The 21,567-nt window shown below is 35.1% G+C and overlaps 1 protein-coding gene across 4 annotated transcripts; it reads left to right on the top strand.

Annotated features, from left to right (window-relative positions):
- Positions 1-10,842: 10,842 nt before the first annotated feature.
- On the top strand, positions 10,843-20,971 carry LOC129896889 (uncharacterized). 4 transcript variants are annotated; one of them, XM_055972873.1, is made up of 12 exons: positions 10,843-11,094; positions 11,579-11,656; positions 12,703-12,871; positions 13,061-13,578; positions 14,652-14,737; positions 14,823-15,292; positions 15,422-15,916; positions 16,048-16,843; positions 16,973-17,203; positions 17,310-17,434; positions 17,975-18,342; positions 19,510-20,971. In XM_055972873.1, the coding sequence occupies exons 1-12, from the start codon at positions 11,026-11,028 to the stop codon at positions 20,749-20,751; spliced, it is 4,647 nt and encodes a 1,548-aa protein (XP_055828848.1). In that variant the 5' UTR covers positions 10,843-11,025; the 3' UTR covers positions 20,752-20,971. The 4 variants fall into 4 exon arrangements, with proteins under 4 accessions (XP_055828848.1, XP_055828846.1, XP_055828847.1 ...); XM_055972871.1 differs by having other exon boundaries at positions 12,703-13,578; XM_055972872.1 differs by lacking the exon at positions 10,843-11,094 and adding an exon at positions 11,287-11,374 and having other exon boundaries at positions 12,703-13,578.
- The last annotated feature ends 596 nt before the right edge of the window (positions 20,972-21,567 follow it).

Here is a 21,567-nt window from a genome sequence, read left to right on the forward strand (position 1 = left end):
AGACAGAATACTTGGAGTGCAGTTTCAGTGGCCTGCCGCGTGAGGCTGACAGGGAAGTGAGGCTTGGTACCCAGGCCATTCAAAAGAAAAGAAGCTTCAAGTACCTTGGGTCTATTATACAGGAAGATGGGGATATCGACGACGATGTTTCACACCGTATCGGTGCAGGGTAGATGAAATGGAGGCTCACCTCCGGAGTGCTGTGTGACAAGAAAGTGCCACCAAAACTCAAAGGCAAGTTTTACAAAGTGGTGGTTAGACCGACTCTATTGTACAGGGCAGAGTGTTGGCCAATCAAGAAACTTAAGTCGCGGAAATGCGAATGCTGCGGTGGATGTGTGGGCACACTAGAATGGATAGAATTAGGAATGAAGATATCCGAGACAAGGTGGGAGTGGCATCGGTGGAGGACAAGATGCGGGAAGCGAGACTGAGATGGTTTGGGCATGTGAAGAGGAGAGACACAGATGCTCCAGTGCAGAGGTGCGAGAGGTTGGCTATGGACGGTTTCAGGAGGGGCAAAGGGAGGCCGAAGAAGTATTGGGAAGAGGTGATTAGACATGATATGGCACAGTTGCAGCTCACCGAGGACATGACCTTAGATATGAGGCTGTGGAGGACTCAGACTAAGATAGTGGGCTAGGTGGCCTATCTTTTCTCCATAGTAGTCGTAGTTGCGCTCATTTGTTTATTAACATATGATTTTTGCATGGGATTACTGCTTATATTAGTTGGCCCAGTTTACTTTGGGTATCCTATTTTAGCTATAGTAGTTAATGCTCCTTTAGCCCCGATCTTTCCTACCCTGACTTTATCGCTCTCATTATTCATATTTTTATGTTGTTTTCGATATGCTTGGCTCTACTGACCTATGTCTTGTTTTTCTTGTTTCTCCTCCCTTGTTCTTCTCTCTTAAGCCGAGGGTCTTTCGAAAACAGCACCCTACCTTTTAAGGTGGGGGTTAGGTCTGCGTACACTCTACCCTCCACAGACCCCACATGGTGGGACTATACTGGGTTTATTGTTGTTGTTGTGTTGTTAATTTATTATGATTTTAATCCTTGTATTATTTAATTAAGTACAATTAATTTTTAATTAAATAGACTCTGCAAGTTTCCTAATTTGAAGTTTTAGTCATTTTTGATATTTTAAAGGGAAAAAAACACTAGGAAGAACACTTCCCCAAGATTAAAATAGATTTAACCAAAGCCTATGATTCTATGGAGTGGATATTCTTAGAACAAGCTATGACTGAACTGCATTTCCCCAGCAGGTTCTTAGGATGGATTCTATCATGTGTTAAAATTGTAAGTTACTCAATCATAGTAAATGGTGAACCATCTCCCCCTTTTCCAGCAGCTAAGGGGCTAAGACAGAAAAATCCTATGTCACCCTACTTGTTTGCTATAATCATGGAGTACTTCAGTCGTGGATTGAATGGCCTTAAGCAAGTGAAAACTTTTAATTTCCATCCTAGATGTTCTAAACTAGGGATCAATCACCTCAGTTTTGCTGATGACTTGCTTGTGTTTGCAAGAGGTGACCTCCCTTCAGTTGCTCATGTACAACAATGTTTTGAAACTTTCTCAGTGGCATCAGGATTAAAAGTCAATCTAAGCAAAAGCTCAGTATATTTTGGAGGAGTTCTTTTGGCTATAAATGAACAGAGCTTACACTTGCTGGAATACACTAGTGGGGAATTGTCTTTCAAGTATCTACGAGTACCACTGTTAACTAAAAAGATGACCTTAATCTAATGACAACCCTTAATTGAAAAAATGGTGACCAGGATATCATTTTGAACTGTCAAAAAACTATCATATGCCGGGAGAGTACAACTTGTCCAAGCAGTACTCTTTTGTATTTAAGCATACTGGGCTCAACTATTTACGATCCCTACAAAGGTAGTTAAGACAGTGGAAGCTTACTGTCGAAGTTATATCTGGTTCGGAATTAATATGATAACCAAGAAGTTCTTGGTGGCGCGGGAGAGAGTTTGTACCCCTAAATCGATAGGTGGACTAAACTATAGCAACCTCAACTTGTGGAATAGAGCTGCAATTGCAAAAAACTACTAGGACCTAGCTCACAAGTTGGATAAGCCTTGGATAAGGTGGATTCGCTCTTGTTATATAAAATCAGGATATCAACACTATGCCCCATCACACAACAAGCTTCCTGAATGGTAAGAAAAATAATTGAAGCGATGACGGTTGTGGACCAAAGTCAAATAGTACTCAAAGAAGACAGCATCATCATCAGGCATATGTATGTCTAGCTTACAAGCCAACAACCAAGAGTCAAATGAAAATGCTTTATGTTCATAAATGAAGCAAGGGGCAACGCTATTTTCACCATGTGGCTGCAATTTCAGAATAAATTACTCACAAGTGATAGACTGTCAAGTTGGGGAATGAAAGTGGAAAAAACTTGTGTACTATGCCAAGGCCATGATGAAAACATACATCACTTGTTTGCTGAATGTTCTTTCAGTAGACATTTATGGAGTAGATTGTTGACGTGGTTAAAAGGTCGATTATACAAGGCAATATCGTGGTAACAACACCTTGCTTGGGCAATGAGGAATGCAAAGGACAGAATAATATAAGCAAGGATCTTTAGAATGGTTTATGCTGAGACAATCCATGGTGTATGGGGGAAAGAAACATGCGCATTTTTCAGGGAAAAACTAAAAGACCTAAAGATATTGCTAGGCATAGCGCTTACACCTATAATGTTCGAGCCAAGACAAAGGCCCATGTGTTTCTTCAAAACTATAGGTTCTGAGGTATAAGGATATCATAATGATTTAGAGAAGAGTGTATGTAGATCATAGATTATAAGGGGACTAGGTGTTTAGAGGAGTAGAGCTAGATTTTGTTTTTATGTTTTTTCTTTAAGACAACAAGCTGTGAATGTTGTGGTTTTGTAAAGTTTCTACTTGGTGATTAATAAAATCCCTTAATTACCAAAAAAAAAAGGAAAAAAAAACTTTTTAACCTAAACAGAAAAAAGAAAGAGAAAAAACTACTTAATTACACATACATATACCACATCTTCTAATTTAGCTTATATATTTAGATAATTATCTATTATCTCACTATTTAATAATTTTGTATTAGATTTGGAGTGAAAGACATCATTCCTTAAAATCAACCTAAAATGAAGTCCTTAATTCTCTACAGACTTATTTATCTCGATAACCTATACCTTCACTTCAAACTGGCACACTATCTCTTGCTAATTTCCCTCCCACGTTTCTTCACCATTCTTTCTCCTCCTTCCCCGTTGAACAATCTTCTTCTGTTAAATTCACCTCCACTACTGTACTTTCAAAACTCTCCCATGGCCATAGGTTCAATCTCATCGATGGAGAAATTTAAATTAATTTATTAATACTTCGAGAAATCTAAATCTATTTACTTTTTCCTTCAAGCATTATTCATTTTTCGTGTTCGTCGACTTTGAGATGGATTTTGTCAGATACATAGAATAAATTATACTCACCTCCATTAATGCATTTTCAAAGCTCCACAACAGTCATAGCTTCGATTTCATCGATGAAGAGATCTAAATCTACTTATTAATATCTTGAGAAATCTAAATCTATTTATTTTTTATTTACTTTCTCTTTCAAGCATTGTTCCTTCTTTGTGTTTGTCGACTTTGAGGTGAGTTTTATCAAATACATAGAATAAATTACATTAAATAAAAAAAAATAGTTCAAATAAACAAATTAAATAGATCATATACATCTAATCATTATGTTTTTATTAGATACATAAAAAAAAATCAGATTCATAGAAGAACTATTAAGATACACAAAATGAACAAATCAAATATATTTAATCATTAAGTACGTATCAAATATATAGAAAAAATTATATCAAATATACAAAATAAACAGATCAAATACATCCAATCATTAGTATATGTTAGATATATAGAAGAACCTATATCAGATACATAAATAACAGTTCAGATATAAAAGAATCTACATTCCGAAAGAAGTGTAAAGTTTGTTGATGCTCGAAAACATTGAAAGAATTTTGATTTTTTTAATAAAAAAATTAGGAGTCGTGATACGGTGGATACTTTAACATGATTTTCTCCATAATTTATGGCTTTGAGTTACATTTCTTATTAAAATACACTTAATTATATGTATCTAGTTTGAATGTATTCATGATACATATATATAAACGCATCAAATATATGTATCCGAGATGCAAATTTATGAAAGAACTGACAATATTGCAAACTCACAAAAAAGAAGGTAAAACTCCCAAAGTAGTGAAATTTGTGTTATTTATTTCAAAAAAAATAAGCAATGTCGTTGAATATTTATGTTATTTTTTTTTGAATTTATAAATAATTTAAAATCGAACACTCAAATATTAGTGGATGAACAAAATATGAGAAGAAATTGAATTACAAAAATAACTGCAATTATCAAATATATATGTGTGTGTGTGGTGGGCGTGGGTGTAGGGAGGGGGGCAACAAGTGGAAAGACAATCCTTTTTTTGTTAATTTGTATATGTATACCATGAAGCAATTTATCAAGTACATGAAACACATAAGGAAAACAAAACCATCACCTACCTCGAATTCGAGCTTCAATAACTCTAAAGTGCAGGAGCTTTCCCTTTCCAGGTTCGTTCCGCTTGTTCTTGCTCTAAAAAAGTCACATATATACAAAGGATCAATACAAGGGCCTAATTCACATGAATTATAACATAATTCTCTTCCTAGACAAAACTCATGATCCTAAGCCCACCCTAGGGCTATTCCCTACCCTTACCCATAGGCCAAAAACCTCCCACAATGATCATCCATCCTAGTTTATGAGTATTAAGAATCGAATGATGGATTTAGGGAGTGGAGTCATTATCTTAAGAGTGGAAATCCGTGGAAAAATGATGAAAATCGCCCAGGGTCGCCTCCTGTTGTTTTAGGAACAATAGTTGCAGAATAAAATCATTTCTGGGGTTTTTCCCATCTTATGTCACTGTCCCGCTCTGGCGGGACCATCCAGCTCTGGCGGCTCCGGTCTGACGGGTTGCATGGAAACAGAGAGTTCGTAACTTGAGTTCCAAACCCCCATTTCACAACACAACCCCTCCTCAAGACGTATTAAATTATACCATTCACGCCAAATCCAATTCCGGGAGTTTTACTTGCCCAAATGCGATTCCGCGAAATCATAAATGCTCCGTATCGTCTTGGCTATCAGCTTACCCAATCAAATTAGAGATTCGATCCCCCATCATTCACAAGGTTACCCTAGACCTCACCTGACTCAGAATTCGTCCAAGTCTGGCCTAGGTTAAATTTTTTCGAAATTACTACCCGAAATTTTCTGGCCCAAAATTCTTCCCCGTTGGCCTATCCATAACGACGGGGACAGGTCGTTACAAAGATATAGTTTATTTTAACTAATGATTACAACATATATTTTGAATTTGAAAAATCAAAAATTTCACATATATAGTTTGAAGGTAGAGAATCAAAGTACACCACCTGTAGTTTGAATTCGAAAAATCAAAAAAATATTACATTAATTGAGATTGAAAAAGAAAACGGAGAGTGATTCATCTCATGAACCTTAAAAAAAGAAATTGACATCCAAGTTTGAAATTTTTTTCTTGTATTGATCGAAGAAAAAAAGTCATACATGCTCAATATATGCACTACATAATGTGTTTTTTTTTTTGAAAGTTTTATCACTTTAACAATATTAAGTGTTATGTGTTTTTACTTTTGTTTGTAATTGTTATGTATTAATTGCTTTATTTGAAAACAAAGAGTATATGTTATGAAATGTATATTACAATCTTAAAATTGGCTATTAAAATATAATGAGGTGATGTCTTTTTGTTTTTTACCGTAAGATTTATGTAATACTATTTAATATTACTTTGATGTTGTTATGTTGTGAAAAGAAGCTTATTCAATACGTTTTCTTTCCTTTCAAATCATTCTCAAAAGAGTCTATACATACAGTATGTGAAATCATTAGTCAGTGCCAACGTATTAATGGAGGCTATTGTGAGATAGTCTCATTGAGATTACACTTAAATCTGCTTCATGTGCCATCGTTTAATCTTTTTAAAATTTATTTATAATAGATAAAAACTTAAAAAATTTCGTTCTCGTGAAAGTTGAAAACAAGAATAAATGACAAAGTTATGATTCAACAACATAATCAAGATGATTATTATGCTGCAGTTGTCAATTCACAACATCGTGAAATAATATTGACTATGATTGTGAAATTGTGATTGCTTGTATGTTTGGATCGGGTGTCACGTCCCGACACATATTTGGATTGAGTGTCACGTCCCGACACACATTTGGATCGGGTATCACGTTCCGACACAAACATGGGATCGGGGTGTCACGTTCCGACACAAGTTAAGTGTTTGTAGGTTCCATGAGAGGACCCTTATATGAAATTGCATGATATTGGGATGGATGCACTGTGATCTTGCTGAGTACTGACTTAGGTGAAATGGTTAAGTTATTCTATATGTATGTGTGCTTATTATGTTGAGTTTACTTGTCCATAATCCGCTTACTGAGTAGCCGCATGATCCTACTAGTACACTGTTGATTTTGTGTACTGATACTACACTTGCTTTGTCTTTGTTGAGTACATGGCATATTCAGCGGGCCGCGAAGAGACCTCGCCTAGAAGAGTGACTGTGTTCGAGTCCAGGGTGAACTATTCTTTCATGCTGTCGGGTACTCTCTTTCTTCTATTCAAGTCCTTCTTCCGAGACTTAAATGTTTAGACAATTGGTTTATTCGTTAATGATTTCTGTTGGGAGTTGCACTCCCTTTTATAGACTTGTTTAGTTTTAGAATATTTGGTATGATGACTTTCAGTTCCTTAGATGTTTTCTGCATGTTAAGTTGTTGACTAGATTGTTTTTTGAGTTTATGGGAACTCAGTAATTCTTATTGATTAAACCTGCTTCCACAATCTTTAAATTGTGTATATCTCTCAAGTGTTGTTAGTTTGGGCTGTAAAAATAGTTCTCTCACTACAGAATTTGTGTGGGTGTCAGTCACAGCGGATCGAAATCGTGACACTTTTAGATAATAACACAATTAGAATTTTATGAAGATTATTTGATGAAAGATCAAAACTAAATCATACTAACAATATATAATTTTCATATAAGATAACATCATATATGATCTTACAAGTTAGGTTCACATGCTTCTCTATTTTCATTACATGATAACCTCAAAACAATTTTGAGTGATATTACATAAATCTCATGACAAGAAAAATGATGTCACCTCTTTCTACATTAATTATCAATTTTGAGACTGACATGTATGTTTCTGTAATATATATTCATCATTTTTAAATAAAACAATTAGGACATAATAATTATAAATTAAAATAAAAATATGTATCACATAAGATTGTTAGAGTGATAAATTTTAAAAAGACATATATATCGTGCATATATTTACTTAATTTGTGCAAATTGAGCGCACGTAAATTTTGTTATCAAGTTTCATGTGATAAATCAACATCCATTCTTTCTCTCTCTTTTTTTTTGTTTGAGTCCCCATTGATGTGATTTTTTTAAAAATTTTATATTCAAATTATGTACAGTACGTTTCAATTCTTCACATTCAAATTACGTGAATTTTATCCAAACAAGTTATAGCAAATATAAATCTTATAGAATAACGCATTTTAAATTTTAGGAAGAGCATTTAATCACAAACTTAGCTAATTAAATTAAATCAATGCTTCAAATCTCCATATATGACAATATCTTATGATCTTATAAGTAAGATTCACATTTTATTTTTTTTAACATATGATAACCTCGAAACAATTTCGATAGTATATGAATTTCAAGACAATAAAAATACAAATCACATAACGTTGTTAGAAAAGTGATAAAATTGTAAACAGACACATGTATCATGAATATATTTATTTTGTACAAATCAAGCGCGCACGAATTTTGTTCTCAAGGTTCATGTGACGAACCTTATTTTATTCTCTTATTTTCTATTTTTTTTCAATTTCAATTAATATGATATTTTTTGATTCTCCAAATTCAAGTTATGTGTATGGTACTTTTTGATTTTTCATATACATATTATGTTAACTTTGTCCAATATATTTAGTTAGCAAGTTAGTAGTAAAACATATATCTTAAAAAATAACGCACTTTAAATTTTATGACAAACACTTAATCACAAACCTAAATAAATCACATCAATAATGTTTCAAATTTCCATGCAAGACAACATCACATGATCTTACAAGCAAGATTCACATGCTTTTACTTTTTTCGCAAATTGATAACATCAAAACAATTTTGAGTAGTATTACATAATCTCACTATAAAAAAAAATAGTACCACCTCATTTAATATTAATTGTCAATTTTAAGACTGTTATATATGTTTCTGTAATAAATACTCATCGTTTTCAAATAAAATAATCAAAGACATAATAATTATAAATTAGCGTAAGTATACATATCACGTAACATTGTTAGAGGAGTTGTAAGGCTTTAAAAAAACACATGTGCCGTGCATATATTTATTTTGTGCAAATCCATCACATACAAATTTTGTTCTCAAGGTTCATGTGATGAACCTACCTCTATTCTTTTATTTTCTACTTTCAATCCCAATTAATGTAATATTTTTTGATTCTCCAAACTCAAATTATGTATATGCTACTTTTCGATTTTCCATATTTAAATTACGTAATTTTATCCAAACAAGTTAATAGTAAATATATATCTTAAAAATATTAACGCGCTTTAAATTTTATGACGAACATTTAATTACAGACCTAATTAAAATACATCAACCCTTCAAATTTCCATATATGCCAATATCTTATGATCTTATAAGTAAGATTCACATGCTTTTTTTATTAACAATATAATAATCTTAGAACAATTTTGGTAGTATTACATGAATCTCACGACAAGAAAAAATAATATCACCTCATTTCATATTAACTATCAATTTTAAGAACCCGTTTTGATTGACTTAAAGTTGGTCAAATCTACTTTTAAGTCAGTTCTTGACTTTTGGGAGTGTTTGAAAAATATAAAAATAATTTAAAATAAATTTTAAATGACTTAAAATAAATTAAAAATCAAAAGTAGGTCTCTCTTACTTTTTATTTTTTGACTTAAAAATCATTTAAGTTTGACTTTTTACTTTTGACTTAAAAGCTACTTTTAAAGTCATTTAAGTCTTTTATATATGTTTTTGTAATAAATACTCATTGTTTTCAAATAAAACAATTAAGCCATAAGAATTACAAATTAAAATAAAAATATAGATCACACAACAATGTTAGAAGAGTGATGAAATTGTAAACAAACACATGTATTGTGCATATATTTATTTTCAACAATTCAAGCAAATGCGAATTTTGTTCTCAAGATTCATTTGATGAACCTTATTTTATTCTCTCATTTTTTATTTTTTTCAGTTTCAATTAATATGATATTTTTTTATTCTCCTGATTCAAGTTATATATATGGTACTTTTTGATTTTTCATATTCAAATTACGTTAACTTTATCCAATATATTTAGTTAACAAGTTAGTAGTAAAACATATATCTTAAAAAATAACGCACTTTCAATTTTATGAAAAGCATTTAATCACAAACCTAAATTAAATCACATCAATAATGTTTCAAATTTCCATACAAGACAACATCACATGATCTTATAAGCAAGATTCACATGTTTTTTTATTTTTTTTACGACCTGATAACCTTAAAACAATCTCGAGTAGTATTACATAATCTCACGACAAAAAAATAGCATCACCTCATTTCACATTAATTGTCAATTTTAAGACTGTTATATATGTTTTTGTAATAAATATCCATTGTTTTCAAATAAAATAATCAAGACATAACAATTATAAATTAGCATAAACATACATATCACGTAACATTGTTAGAGAAGTGACAAGACTTTAAAAAGACACATCTATCATACATTTATTTATTTATTTTGTGCAAATCGAGCGCATACAAATTTTGTTCTCAAAGTTCATGTGATGAACCTACTACCTCTATTCTCTTATTTTCTATTTTCAATCCAAACTGATGTAATGTTATGATACTTTTCGATTCTCCACGTTCAAATTACATAAATTTTATCCAAACAAGTTAATAATAAAGTATATATATATATATTAAAATATTATGAAGAGCATTTAATTACATATCAAAAGTTCATTTTTTTTATGGACAACATTTACATATATCTAACTAAAAATTACAAAATTCAAAAATCTTCTTTATTTTTTAAACTTTATTCCAAATCAAATCAATCAAACAAATTAAAACAAAAAACAATACGAAAAAAGAAAAAAAAAAGGGAAAAGAAAAAAGGAACATGTGGTACCAATAATATTTTATCACATGCTCCATGGCAATAAATATGTAATCTAATCTACCAAATCCAAATTAAAAAAAAAGTACTAAATCTACACACAAAACATAATATATATATATAGCGTGGTCCATGGTGTGCTCGGTGCTGTTAAAGGAGGAAAAATAAACGAGACTCAACAAATCCACAGTGTGTGTGTGTGTTTTTCCTGTACGGGCGGAACCAAGCGAGAAGGTAGTGCGTGTTATAACCGTTCGTTTACTCCCTAATCTCCGCCATTGATTTACAGATCTCAAGCAAAATTTTAATCATCATCGTAGTTAAATTGGTTGATTATTGAATTTTTACATATAACATTTAATTGCAAAATCACCCTTTAGAATTATCAAAATTAACATTTGATACCACATATATTAGTTTGTTTGCTTATAGAGAGAGATAGAGAGGGGTAAGAGAGAGAGGGTATACAGATAATAAGCATTTTGGAAATTTGGGGTTTTCATTCTGGTTTTGTTGAATTGCATGCGTTGAATTGTTGAGTTAATTAAGCGAATGGTATCGTCAAAGAAGGACAAAGTGGATGTATAATCGATCATCGTCTCCTTGTCGGCGATGTCTAAGCATAAGGAACGAACTCTCAATGACTTATACAATGTGACTTTCACTCTTTCCAAACCGAAGGCACGTTCATTTTCTGTTGTGTAATCTCTGAAATTCAATTAGGGTTTTTCTTTGGCCTTTTGTTTTTCATCAATTCATCAGTAGATAGCTTCAAATGATGCGGTTTTGCTTCAGTTTTTTATAAACTGCCTCTTGAATCGTGCGTCAATCAAAAGTTTCGATTTTTTTTTGTTGTTTCATTTCAATCGGAATCAGTATGGAACGGCATCGTTTGTGGATAAATTTCAATGTTGATTTGTTCCTGATACTTGTTTGAAGACGATTCTTAACTTCTGTGAAGGTTAGGGTTTCTGATTAATCAAAAATAGATTTTTTTTTAAAAAATTATTATTTCTGCATACTTTTGCTTAGCGATGTTCAAGTTATGGTATTGAAGTTTTTATGCTTTGGAATGCTACACGATCTATTTACTGTACTGTTGTTTTCCTAGATTTTTGGATGATGTTGTTTGGCTGCAACTGATAGTGTCTTTAATACATTATAGATTACCCCTCTGTTGAGAGGAAGCCATCGGATGCAAGGGCCGTTTGTTGAACCTATCTGTAACTTCCAGACGAATACGGTGAGACTACAGGGTAATTACATTCTGCGTGCTCATTCTTCTGATTCATTATCCTCTTCCATTAACGTGATGTGTATTCACTTTCCTATTTGTTGTCCATTAGTTTGTTTTGGAAATATATGTGAACTGTGGGTTTTAGTTCCTTTTTATCCTGGAGTGGTAACCTGTTTTGATGGTGTATTCTTTCCCTGCTGAAGATTTTAAATTTTTTATTCTTAGAAGGGTGGACAATATTTCTTTTTTTGTTGGATACTTTTGACAAGTAGATACTTCCTCTGTACCCACTTCCAATACTTGCCTGAATCCTCTAAACATTGTTTAGGTGTACTTTGTTGGCTTTCCGGAAATTTTCTTGTTTACAGCAAGAGAGCATTGCCATATTTACTAGCTGTGGTGCAAGTAGATTGTGTTTGGTTTTTCTAGCTTTTGGTTTTATTTTATAATGGAAGGAGTGCCTTTTTCCTGTCCTTTAACAGAGTATCTACAAGATTTTTAGAATAGGCAATATCTGAACAGAATGGTAATCATAGGGCTTAGTCCTTCTTTGGGAAAGAAAAGTTTTTGAAATGAGGCTATCTATTTTTATTTTGATAAGAAATATGAAGGACTATCCAACTGATAAAAAAAGAAGAACAAGAAATCGTGAAGGACTGTCTTATTCGTTAATCTGCTGTATTCAGAGTTTTTTTTCGTTCTAAACACCACTAAGATTCTGAGATGTTAGGAATTGTTAACAGGTACTTTCATAATATGGTTGACTCAGCTTTTTGCCATCGTCATAGTTGCCTTTTTTTTATTTTTTGAGAATGTAAGTAGAGTGTCTACTGAGAAAAGGAGCAGCCTAGCACCAAGTAGGTGCTAAGGTGTGACAGGAATCATTCTGTACAATAACAAAAAGAAGAAATCCTGCTGTGGAAGTCCTAAACTTGCAAAGAATCAATAAAGTCCAACATACTATTTACATTCTTTATATCCTGTAGGTTGCCCTATTATTGATTCTTGTCCTTAACCAAAACTCTTTTTTTCGAATGTTTTATTGTGTTCAGGTGTCAACTGAAGTCAATAAGGAATCCATTCCGTGTCCTCAGTATCAGAGTGTTGGCGGAAGACTAGTCTCTGGGACGTGTAACGTGTGCTCCACTCCTTGCTCTTCTTGTTTTCTTACTAGTCAAAATCTCATGGAGTCAAAAATTGATGAATTATCTGGGGAAACCGGTATGATAAATAGTTCAAGTTTCTCTGCCAATGACATTTCGTCTCCTAATAAAACTAGGAAATGTGAAATTAGGCAGAATAATGAAATAAACAGTGCAATCCGCACTAGTTCAAGTAGCTTATCTTTCTCTGCAAATGCTGAAGTTAAAGCAAATGCAAGCACTTTTGATGTTTCATCGGCTACTTCAGATGGTGCAGTGCTTGCGAAGTTAAAGGATCCCAAATCTTTTGAAGGCCTTGATGACAACATGTCATGTATCATTAGAGACGATGAAGTTAATAAATTATCCAGCTTCACTAAGACGAGTGAAGACAAATCAAGTCTTCAGTGTTCTTCTACTTCTAGTGGGAAGACTACAAATAATCAAACTTCTGCTGGATGTGTACACGTGAAAAATGAGGCTGATGATGGTAGTCCAGTTGACCATAGTAGGCAGAATGAAAGTAGTGGGGAAGAAAATAATAAGACACCTACTGAGGCGACCTCTTCAAGAAATGCACATAGTACAAGAGACTATTTGGAAAATAACCATTTATCATTAAAGAATGATGTGGCATCTGAAGCTTCTGGTGATCTACCTGCTGATACTTGTCCCGAGAAGGATGACCAAAAGAATGTTGGATCACCTGTTTCCTCTGATACAAAGGATGCCTTACAATCACATCAAATGGATGAGAGCGAGGATTCTGACATTGAGGAGCAAGATGTAAGTAAGAGTGCTTTTGCTGTTTGCTCTAGGAATACTCATTTTCTTTCTTTTTGTTTGTTTTATCCTCTAAGTTTGTCATTTGTCTCATCCCAATAGATCAATCCCCGGGCACGACCACCATGATATGAAACTGATAGTCAGGTTACTACAACCTGACTTAGAAGACTGTGAATGATTATCACCTGGAAAAGGAAATCTGAGAAATCTTATGTTTTCATGTCTTCAGACACTGAAGAAGCCAACTGAACTTGTAGACATGTGAACGGATTTGCATACATTCTTCCCATTATTAGTTACATCCACAAATCATTAAGCCCATAACTTATATTTAGCTGGTTGGACATGTTTTGCCTGTCAAGTCTGAGGACTATTGAATGTCTAAAGCATGACTTATAAGGGGCATCATTCCTAGTATGGGGATTAGGCAGTTCTAACTTGTTTACAGAAAATGGTATTTTTGCACAGTAGAGCTAAATGCCAATATCAAATTCTATGGTTCTTTGCTGGGGATGTTGGTACCTCACTCACTGGATATCTGGTAGAGGTTATTAGACCATTACAAAGAAAAAACTGTTGTGCAGAAAACTAATGAATAGATGCACTTCAAATGTATGGTAAAATCGACCAGCTTCCGTATGAACACTAAAAAACAAGCGACTCCTAATCTGCAAGAATTACTGATTTGTCTCTTAATTTCTTTAGATTAGTCGTGCATATTCTTTTTGGTTTAAAAAGGCGTGATAAATAAAGGTGTCATTGGAAATTCTTTTAGCAGGAAATGTTTTGTCGATAATATTACAGATTGCAATGTATGAATTAGTGCTATGCATGTGAGTGTTGTTTGCATTTTTAATTGAGGCACACATTCTCGCTTTCTTGTGCATACAAGTGATGCATTTGACATGTCTTGTGTTTCTTGGAGAACTGTGTGTAGCTTAGATTAGGAAATCATGCTGCTTTATTATGTGGATTTTGTAGTTGTTTCCTCTTCCTAGTTTGCAAGTTTGTATCGTACCACACACCTTTTTTCCCCTTTGAAATTGACTGTGTAATATCTTTTCCAATTACAGGTGAAAGTTTGTGATATATGTGGAGATGCTGGTCGGGAGGATTTACTTGCCATATGTTGTAAATGTACAGATGGTGCAGAACATACGTAAGCTCTAATTCATTTTATCTCGACATGGTCATTTTGTTCCTTGTCTTGTGGTTGATGTGGATATTCTGTTGTTTTATCCTAGTTATTGCATGCGAGAAATGTTACAAAAAGTTCCAGAGGGGGATTGGATGTGCGAGGAATGCAAATTTGATGAGGAAATGGAAAATCGGAAAGAAGATAAATCTGTGAAGTTTGATGGAAATGGAAAAAGTTATCCTACTGGTCAAATTGCTGTTGGCAATAAAGGCCTTACCATAAAAACGGAATCAAAGCCTCCTGATTTTGACGGTGACATAGCTTCTGACGCTAGAACTTCTGGCAAGAGGCGCATGGATGATACCGAAGTTTCTTCTGCAGCAAATAAACAGGCTCTTGAACCAGTTCCGGCATCACCAAAAACAATAAGTCCCAACAAACTTCCTGCACTTTCTCGTGAAAGTTCATTTAAAAACTCAGATAAGGGGAAGTTGAAATCTGCAAATCAGATTTCTTCTGGAGGTCTTTCTGTTCATGATACTCCAGCTTGGGGGTCACGACTACAAACTTCTAGAGGTAATTTTATCAAAATTGGCTTGGATCTTACCTTCTCCACTTGATAAGAAATTCTCTTATCTTTTCGCTGCTTGGTATGTCACATAGTATGCCATAACCAATTAAGCTGGATTCTTTTTGTATCTGCAGGTACCTTTTCAAAGTCTAATTCTTTCAGTTCCCTGGCTGCAAAACGAAAAGTGCGACTTGTAGATGAAGGTTTCCTGCCGAAGCAGAAATTGGTCAGAGAGTCCATTGGGCTTGATGCGAAAGAGAGTTCTACTCGATCAATGAGCAAATCAATGTCATTTAGATCGATAAGCTCAAGCCGCAACAATGTCTCTGAATCAAAAGTTAAGATGCTATCCACTAAGTTTTCCCCTGCTCAGGACAAAGGACAAATGCAGACAAAAGAACGAAATCAATTTGAAAGGAAGAATTCTTTTAGATCAGAGCGTTCTCCCGGTACTTCTGTTCCTTCTAGAACTGATCAAAGATCAGCATTTCGAGGTGACCTTTCGCCTCTTTCTTCCTCAAGTAATATCCGTGATTCGAGGACTGGTCAGCTAGACAGCAAACCTGTGTCATTGTTGAAATCTTCTGGTGCTGTTGCTCGTAGGACTCAGGATATATCTGTTCATTCAGGTAGAGTGGCTTTAAGTTGATGTGCCTTCTGTCTCTCATTATTTTTCCTCATATTCTTTGTAGGGAGGGGGTGGGGGTTAAAGCCTTTTACATATTCATTTCATGATGCATTTTCTGTCTATGTGAATCAGATGAAGCTAAGAAGCAGACATCACACACATCCATCTCTTCAGGAGCTCCTGCTGCCAATAAAATTATTAGCTCTGATCAGAGACTTGACCAAAGTAGCGCAAGAGATGATTCTTCGCCAAACTCTTATATTGCTGAGAGACCAACATCTAAAACTGGTGAAGGTCTGTCGGATGGGCTGTCCCAGCCGAATGAATCAAAAAATGTTGGTGAGAGAATAAAGGAGAATTCTGGGAGACGCTTAAAACACACTGGAACTGGTACTAAGTCACACTTCTGCCAGAAGTGTAAAGGAAGCGGTCACTTGACAGATAGTTGCACTGTTGACGGGTCTGAATTATCTGCTTCTGATGTTTCTGCTGTAAGAAATTCTAGAGAGTCCCCAAATGGCACCAGCAATCTTAAAGCTGCAATTGAGGCTGCTATGCTAAGGAAGCCTGGAATATGCTGGAAGAATAGGGTTGTTGATCAATCTGATGATTTAGCTGTGTCAAACACAAACTCTGAAACAACGGCTCAGGATCTACTATCTGGTTCAAGTAGCAGAAAAATTTTGTCTTCCAATGAGGATGGCTATGGGGGGTCATCGAATTCTTTGACTGGCTCTCATAAACAGGAAATCGGTAGCTTGACGCAGCTGTCGGTGCTTCCTGCTGAAGCCCTTACCGGAGCAGGGAATCCGGTGCCTATTCTTCTGTCTGATGGAAAGTCTTCACTTGTTGATTTACGTAGATATTCTCAAGCGGAAATGTCAATACTTTCGAGGACAGCAATTCCAGAGCATGAATATATATGGCAGTATGATGGCCAACTTTATCTTATTATTATTTTTTCTAAAGATTTTTCCCCTTGTGAGTTTTGATAGGTTGTAGTAGTGAGATTTTAGTGCATTTCAGAAGCAGTTATTTATGCTTACTTTTTGTTTAGGGGTTCTTTTGAGGTTCAGAAGAGTGAAAGAACTCTTGACCTATGTGATGGAATTCAGGCTCATTTATCAAGTTGTGCATCACCCAACGTTCTTGATGCAGTAAACAAATTTCCTCAGAAGGTCCTCTTTAATGAGGTATCACGATTGAGCACTTGGCCAATACAATTTCAGGAGTATGGTGTTAAAGAAGACAATATCGGACTTTTCTTTTTTGCTAAAGATATTGGAAGGTAATTGTTCCCATTTAAATTTTCTTGCTTTCATCAGTAAATTGGGTTTCCAGCCAGTATTATTTATTTTTTCATCTGATATTGATGGTATTATATAATGTCTCAGCTATGAGAGGTGCTACAAAATTTTGCTGGAGGATATGATTAGGAATGACACGGCTCTCAAAGCGAATCTTCAAGGTGTCGAACTTCTGATATTCCCATCTAACCGACTTCCTGAAAAATCTCAACGTAAGGATGACACATATAGTGAGATAATTACTTGAACTTGGTATATGTTGTGGTTTGACATTTTTAAGCATTATCAAGGTATATTATGTAATTATATGTCAAGCATGAGGCTCTACAGACTGCGACAAACTTGGTTCACATTATATTACCTTGCTTTGGCATAAGATGTTACTCGATATGGATGGATCAAGGTTTTGTGAAGTTTCTGATCCTTAACTCTGACACCAAATGAAAGAACTCATTGTTGTCTGTAACTTTTATCATATATTTCCTGCTTAATTCCCTTCCCACTATTCTTTAAGTAGATACTGCATGTCTGCTTAGTACATTAGCTACTCTTTACTTGTTTCTTTGCAATTGGGAGTATACTAGTTGATGCCTTTCGGTTCTCGTTCGCATGTAGTGGTGAATGTTATGTAGGGTGTTGACATGAAGACATGCACTAATGCAAACTTATGCTCTGGAAGATACTTGATGCAAAATGGGATGGAGAAACTTTGTCCTTGTTTTTTGCTTGTTCTGATCTTGCTGTTTATGCAGGGTGGAATATGATGTTCTTCCTATGGGGTGTCTTTAGAGTAAAGAAGGTGCAGGAAACAACTGGAAAACCATCTCTTGTACACCAAGATATTCCAAAATTAGTCATGCCTTTTCCAGAGAATACACGTTGCCTCGGGCCTGTAGACAATGTATCAAGTGGTAATGTTTACATGGATGGTGAGGTAACTGCTTCAAAGCAGTCTGGCTGTCCATTAGTTAATGGAAATGTTGATTCAAAAGCGTCCCAAGTATGCAAAGGTGACTCAGCAGACACAAATGCGGAGCATCTGCAGCCTAGGTCCATGTCTTTTGTACCGGCCAGCCACATGAATTTTGCCCCAGAGAGGAGGCAGTTTGGTATTTTCCAGGTGCTGTTTAACTTCATCATATTTGCATAGAGAGCTTCAAATTTGCTACTTCAATCAAGATTTGGAAAGAGTGTTTTTGAATCTGAAACTCATATATTCATATACGCATTGCATTAGCCACTAGAGTGCCTCTTTCACTCAAAAAAGGGAAAAAGTAGAAACACACACAGACAGTGCAAGTCCGATGCTGCTTGAGATCCTTTTGTGACTTTAATATGTTGTCTGCTCGGTTGCTTTACTGACTATTGCTATTTCAGTACTTATAATGATATTAGTTGTTTAGATCTTACAAATCCGGGTTCTTTGTGTTTGAACTGGTGACCTATAAACAGATCCAAGTCAACTTTGAGTTCTTTAGTCTGTATTGAACATGTCAGATATAAACTTAAAGTCCAAATTCGGCCAGTTCTGGCATTGTTGCTTTAAGTGATGAATGGTGTCATATGGCATGATTTCAGAGTTTTTATCTTTTTATTTTAGGTTTGCCATTTCTGGTGTATCATTCCCCTCTTTTGCGTGGTGCAAGGATCATCCAAAGCACTTGAGTGATTTGACTTGATATCAAGACTAACCATGCTGATCCTTTGATGGATCACAACATTTTATAATGAGACATTCTCATTACGTCCCAAGACTCTGTAATTAGCTTTGGGCAATCCAGTGGTCCTCAATCTTTTATTTCGTTCATGTCTTTCATCATGAGGAGAAAATCTCGGACTTCTATTTGTTTACACTTAGGATATATTGTAATTGTGATATGTGATATTAAGTCCATATGACTCATTTGTTGCTCACGTCAAATGCTATGAGTTGGAAAGGTAATTGGCTATTGTTTCAGACTGCATTTGTCCTGATTCTCTTAGATCTTTTCATAGCGTATTTATCTATTGCAAATGGTCAACCTGCTGCTTTGTAGTGAATATGGTAGTAGGTTAAACTTGTTATTCACAAATGTTTCTTCTGTTTCTTCTTTGTAGTGAGTGTGTCAGTTCAAATTTCTAGTTATCAAAATCATGTTTAATTTATCCTTCATGCTGCAGTTATATGGGTGTGTACCTAATGCATGATTGTCTTCAGGATATTTTCCATTGCTTTCTTTTGCTTATACACTAGTTCATTTACATTGCTGAAGCATGTACCTAATGCACATCATTAACACTCTTTTAGGTTGGAAATGCTGGACGTGAATGCAAAGTGGAAGTTCAAAGTAGTTCTGTGCCTCTTAGTACAAGTGAACCAGTACCAGTGGAATGTGGTTCTTTATTTGATAAACAGAAGCCATCCCGCTCTGTTGATGAAGCTGCAGGTCATATGCAGGAGAAAACTTCTGTTGGCAGCATGGAGAAAGGCTTCTGTAGCACAAATGGTAGGAACTTTGAGATAAATCTGGAAGATGAGTATAAGGATGAAGAGGCATCTGAAACGAGTGGAAGTGCAGCTACAGAACCAACACGGAAGGTGCTCAATAGTGATGTGCTGAACCACCTGAAACGTCCACGTTCAGTGGAGACTGTGATGCAATCTGCTGACTCTGGAGTTAATCAGGCCACTCGAATTTATAATGATAATGACCTTCTAGTTGAAGAGGCGCACCACGACAAAAAATTGAAGACTAGTATTGGTGGATCTTATGGTAATAGCGAGCAAACTAGTTGTTCCAGCGATGATCTTTTGTCACGGATGCATGGTTCCTCTTATGGACCCTATCTTCCGGATACTGGGTATGATGAAGCTCTGAGTAAAGCACCTGTCCGGGAGTGCTCAGGGAGTGCTGAAAGATATTTCTTCCCTGTTGATCCAAATCCTGGTAGGGCTAGCTCGACACCTTGGCAAATGCGTCATCCAGACAATGATCGGCTTAGAGATAGAGTCCCGAATCTTGAGCTAGCTTTAGGTGGTGAGTCAAATTCACAGACTCAGGGAATCCCACCCTTTTTAGTTGGGAAAGTAGACAAGAAAATCATCCAGCTCCAAGGTGGTGAGACACAATCGCTGACTCAGGGCATCCCACCCTTTTTAGTTGGGAAAGTAGACAAGAAAATCATTCAGGACCAGGGTGGTGAGACACATCTGCCGACTCCAGGAATCCCACCCTTTTTAGTTGGGAAATTAGACAAGAAAATTATTCAGGACCAGGGTGGTGAGACACATCCGCCGACTCCGGGAATTCCACCCTTTTTAGTTGGGAAAGTAGACAAGTCAGTCAGTCAGGACCATTTTTCAGCTAAGGAAGCAGTTGGAGCGGAGGAGGTGGAGGATGTCTCTGCTTCTCTCTCCCTTTCTCTTTCCTTTCCTTTCCCAGAAAAAGAACAACAGAAAGGTTCTGTTTCACAGACTGAGCAGGCAATACCTGAAACAAGACGCGCTAATACATCTCTCCTCTTCTTTGGGGGACTCGGCAACAAGTAGGGCGAGCTTGCCAATAATGGTGTACATTATAGTTTATTCACATGGACGCGGTAGGTTTACAGCATGTTCATAAGGATACAGGGTTATAATTTTGTTAGGGGTTTGCAGTCAATTTCTTTTTTAGCTTGCAAGTGCAGAGTGACGGCCCTTTTGTATATATAAAGAGAATATTAGCCGTTATTGGCTCTGGTACCATAGAAAAATTAACATTTATGCGTCAGTTTTTTCTCCTTTTAAATATGAGTGATCCATCAGTGATCTCTCTTTTCCTTTTTATGAATAAACGCATTTCTGGATTGTGGAAAGCCATTATGATGAGAATTTCAATTGAAAATGGTAATATGTACTGTTTAAAAAATGATAATCAAGTCGACTGATGTTAATCAGTAATAATAATAACTACTTTGGCCACTAATGTGGTTTCTTAAGAGTTAAAACATCTGATGAATTTAGAGAGAAGTATTGAGAACGTTCAAAAACAATTCGGCAATAACTAAATTTAAATACAACTTCGATCTTAGTGAAAGAAATTTACACTTCATTTACTTTATGATAAAAAATAATTTTATGACTCTAATTATAGTGAAAAAAACTCATTTTAATGAGATGAGAATTATCATAGTGAGGAAGTTGTACAATTACACATACAACAACACTAGCCAGCTCTCTTCTAGCTTCAGTTTTATCACCATACTGTGAATATTTCAATTGTTCACTTTTTTCTTTTTCCTAAAAAACAATTTCTCATATTTGGCGTATTAAGAAAAATTAGGATATTAGTAGTTTTGCAAGAATAACAAAAGTTAGAACCAGATT

This window comes from Solanum dulcamara, chromosome 7 (genome assembly GCF_947179165.1).
Source record: "Solanum dulcamara chromosome 7, daSolDulc1.2, whole genome shotgun sequence".
Taxonomy (NCBI): Eukaryota; Viridiplantae; Streptophyta; class Magnoliopsida; order Solanales; family Solanaceae; genus Solanum; species Solanum dulcamara.